The sequence below is a fragment of the Ziziphus jujuba genome, chromosome 4 (assembly GCF_031755915.1).
Source record: "Ziziphus jujuba cultivar Dongzao chromosome 4, ASM3175591v1".
Classification (NCBI taxonomy): Eukaryota; Viridiplantae; Streptophyta; class Magnoliopsida; order Rosales; family Rhamnaceae; genus Ziziphus; species Ziziphus jujuba.
The window spans coordinates 17,562,060-17,565,990 of record NC_083382.1 but is presented as its reverse complement, the minus strand read 5'-3'; the positions used below and the strand labels follow the sequence as shown (position 1 = coordinate 17,565,990).

The window sequence follows — 3,931 nt, the reverse complement described above, 5'->3', positions numbered from 1 at the left end:
AAGAAATAATTCATATGTAGACACACATATATCAATAATAAGAAACATTATTTATACATACATATATAGATACATATCTCTACAGTCAAAAGTACGTATACACCTAAATAATTTATTTAATCAGCACGCAAACCTAATCCCAATAAATTGTAATAATTATTAGCTTTAAATTTTATGGAAGACAAAAAAGTAAAAAGTTCATAAAGCATGAGTGTAATAATAATAATAATAATAATAACAATAATAATAATAATAATAATAATAATAATAATAAAGGTTAATTTCATATACTTCCATTAAGGTTTAATTTATTTACACCTCTTCAAAAAATATTATCTATACTTTTTAGAATGCTAATTGTAATTTTTTAAATTTGAAAGATTAAATTGTAATTAATAAAAATTTCTAGAAGTTCTGATTTAATATTCTTCTCAATAATAATAATAGCAATAATAATAATAATAATACTAATAATAATAATGTCTCATTAAAATAGCCTAAGTGTTAATAACCATTGATATTAAACGCATGATGATAAAATGGCTTTTTTCTCAATTTTATAAATATAATAATAATAATAGTAATTGAATAAACAAAAAAAAAAAAAAAAAGAAAAAAAAAAGAAAAAGAAAAAAAAAAGGGGTATTCCCTAGCTAGCTAACTTGCAAGCCCTTGTCGGTTAAATAAGTAAAAGGGAGGGCCACACGAATATAATACAGCTTCTTCTAGAAATTAATAGTTTTAGTTAATTATTAAAAAACTTGGTGGTGGATCTAATTTTGAATGATTTATATTTTCAATGGATTAAATTGTTTTTTAGCTAGAAGTCAACCTTCTTTTTTTTTGCTTTTTTAGTAAACGTTGCTTTTTTCTCTTGTAGAGGATTCCTTGTGATCAACTACGAAAAGTTGCCAGAAGACTCCATATTGCAACCGCGTTTCAGGCGCAGCAAAGTTTGAATTCGTCTCTCTCTCTCTCTCTCTCTCTCCCTCTCTCTGTTTAACATATTCCTCTTCTATATATGTTCATTCCAAACTCCTCCGAAAACCATATATTCTCAAACCCAGTACTGGTTTTCCATAAGTATATAGTTAGTTTATATACTTGAATAGTTTGAAAGCCTTATTATTAAGCTCACATATTTATACTTCCATGGCTTCCTCTATTAGTACTCATTTCTTCTTCCTAATCACCCTCCCTACATTTGTAATATTCGTGTTTTCGGGCTATGCTACTGCACAGCTCTCTCCCACCTTCTATGCAAGAAATTGCCCTAATTTTCAGAATATTGTTCGAAATGGAATGAACCAAGCTGTTAGGAGTGATCGTAGGATGGGTGCTTCTATTCTTCGCTTGTTCTTCCATGATTGCTTTGTTAATGTAGGAATATATTAGTGCTGGATTAATATATATTTTCGTTTTGTTGTAGATTTTATTGGTTTTCGTTTATATAATTTTAATATTAATTTAGTTCATGATTGTGTAATGTAGGGCTGTGACGCATCCATATTGGTTTTCGTTTATATAATTTTAATATTAATTTAGTTCATGATTGTGTAATGTAGGGCTGTGACGCATCCATATTGTTGGACGACACTGCGACCTTCACTGGCGAACAGAATGCTTTTGCAAACCGGAATTCAGCTCGTGGTTTCGAAGTGATTGACTCCATCAAAGCAAATGTAGAAGCTGCCTGTAGTGGCACTGTGTCGTGTGCTGATATTTTGGCACTTGCCGCCCGTGATGGAGTCGTCTTGGTTAGTACAAGTAACTAGTTTATTTGTTTAAAACTAATATACTACATAAAAATTATAAAAAGAAGTTTGGTATTTAATTTTATATTTTGAAAATATATAGCTTCAAATTTCAACTAAGCGCTGACTGGCATGCAAGGGTAATACGTGCTCACTCACTAGCACCTTTATATGGACATCTTTCCCAATGACGTTCAGTAAATAAAATTTATATTATATATAAAAATTTTCTATTTATATGCATAGATGTACTCATATCAGAACCTGTATACACCATTACACTTCCGCAACAAAATATCTTCAAATACTTTTCCAGACAATTTAATTTAATTAAGTGTTACCATAGTTTACTATTTATTAAGTATATAATAATATAAACGATTTATTTATATAATAATATAAATGATTTATTTGACAAGAATTAATCAACTAAATGGGAGATTTTTCTGTTTTATTTAAATAAATATACATATCCTCAGCTCATAATATGTTAATATGTATATGGACAAACTCAACCTTTGCAATAAATGAAGCTCAAATAAATTTCAATATGAGTAGTTAATGGTCGATTCTATAGCCATCAGGTGAAAATTAAAACAAAAAGATAATGTTAATGCTTAATTAAACCCAGTTTGCATGCATTGTCACGTCTTAGCCGCCACCAATTAATGATGTATATAAAAGTCATATATATCATCAATTCTTTTTGCAGACTAAAACCAAAAATAATGAGAGACACTTAAAAATGAATTAATTCCCCATCATATTTTGGTTTTTATACTTCATCTATTTGTCACACTACTAGCAATCTTTACCAATAGGGATCCATCACTGATATAACTTTTACTTGATTCTTTAAAACTAATAATTTAATACAAAATGAACCTGATGGATAGTCTATCAAATTGTTTCATGGCCATAAAAAATCCTATAATAACAGTCCTTAGTAAGGACAAATAATGTTTTTCTTTCAAAAGAAATAAAAACCACAACTACTAGTTGAGTGTTGTATTTTATTCAGGGTATGTCCAATGTCAAATCTATACGATAATAACATGTTTTACTGGCAGACATAATTTAATTCTTGACAAAAATTACACAGATATATACTTAAAAAAATACTGGTTGTATTATTTGTCATATAATTTGAAAAGAAAGATAATAGTACATTAATATTTCAAACATTTGCAGTTGGGAGGGCCATCTTGGACAGTCTCATTCGGAAGAAGGGATGCAAGAACAGCCAGTCAAACTCAAGCCAACAACGACATACCGTCCCCATTCTCCGACCTCGCCACTCTCACTTCCAACTTTGCCGCCAAAGGTTTAAACGCCCGAGACATGACGGCGTTGTCGGGGGCCCATACCATCGGCTTCGCTCAGTGTTTCACCTTCCGCAACCGCATATACAACGCCACCAACATCGACCCTGCATTCGCCACCACCCGCAGGGCCACCTGCCCGGCTACCGGCGGCGACTCCAACTTGGCTCCCTTCGATGCCACTCAGAACAACTTCGACAACAACTACTACAGGGCTCTTGTGGCTCGACGGGGGCTTCTCCGATCGGACCAAGAGCTCTTCAACAATGGTGCGCAGGATGCGTTGGTCAGGACTTATAGTACCAACCCTGCTGCTTTTAGAGCAGATTTTGCTGCTGCTATGGTGAAGCTGAGCAACCTTAGTCCTCTAACAGGGACTAATGGGGAAATCAGAAGAAACTGTGGGGTGGTTAATTAATTTACTAATTTTCATATTATGCTTTATATAATGGAGTGGAGAACAATGGGACTTTGTTACAGAAAATAAATGGACAAAGATCTTGGTCCAAAATTCACTCGCATTAATTGCTTGTTTGGAAAAATATTGGAGAATAAAGTTGTTGTCTGAGTCTGAAGAGATTTTGGCATCACTATTCTAATCTTGTTGAGTCTGTGGCCTACCCAGATATATCAAAGTTTGCTTAGTTTCTTAAATTTTATGTATTCGAATCAAATTGATTTTGTCAAAGTTTCTTATGATTTGTTGCTAATTGAAAGGAATCCACTGGTGATCAGTAGCAACTATATGTATATATAGATCTTCCAGATCTGAAATATTAGCTTAACACTCACAAATATGAGTTTTGTTTTGGATAAAATACACAACATCCTCATAAACTATTAGTCACTTACCCA

General features: G+C 32.1%; 1 protein-coding gene across 1 annotated transcript; it reads left to right on the top strand.

The window, feature by feature from the left end:
• Positions 1-1,048: 1,048 nt before the first annotated feature.
• LOC107434142 (peroxidase P7) lies at positions 1,049-3,675 on the top strand. Its single transcript, XM_060816544.1, has 3 exons — positions 1,049-1,380; positions 1,566-1,757; positions 2,946-3,675. The coding sequence occupies exons 1-3, from the start codon at positions 1,153-1,155 to the stop codon at positions 3,492-3,494; spliced, it is 969 nt and encodes a 322-aa protein (XP_060672527.1). The 5' UTR covers positions 1,049-1,152; the 3' UTR covers positions 3,495-3,675.
• The last annotated feature ends 256 nt before the right edge of the window (positions 3,676-3,931 follow it).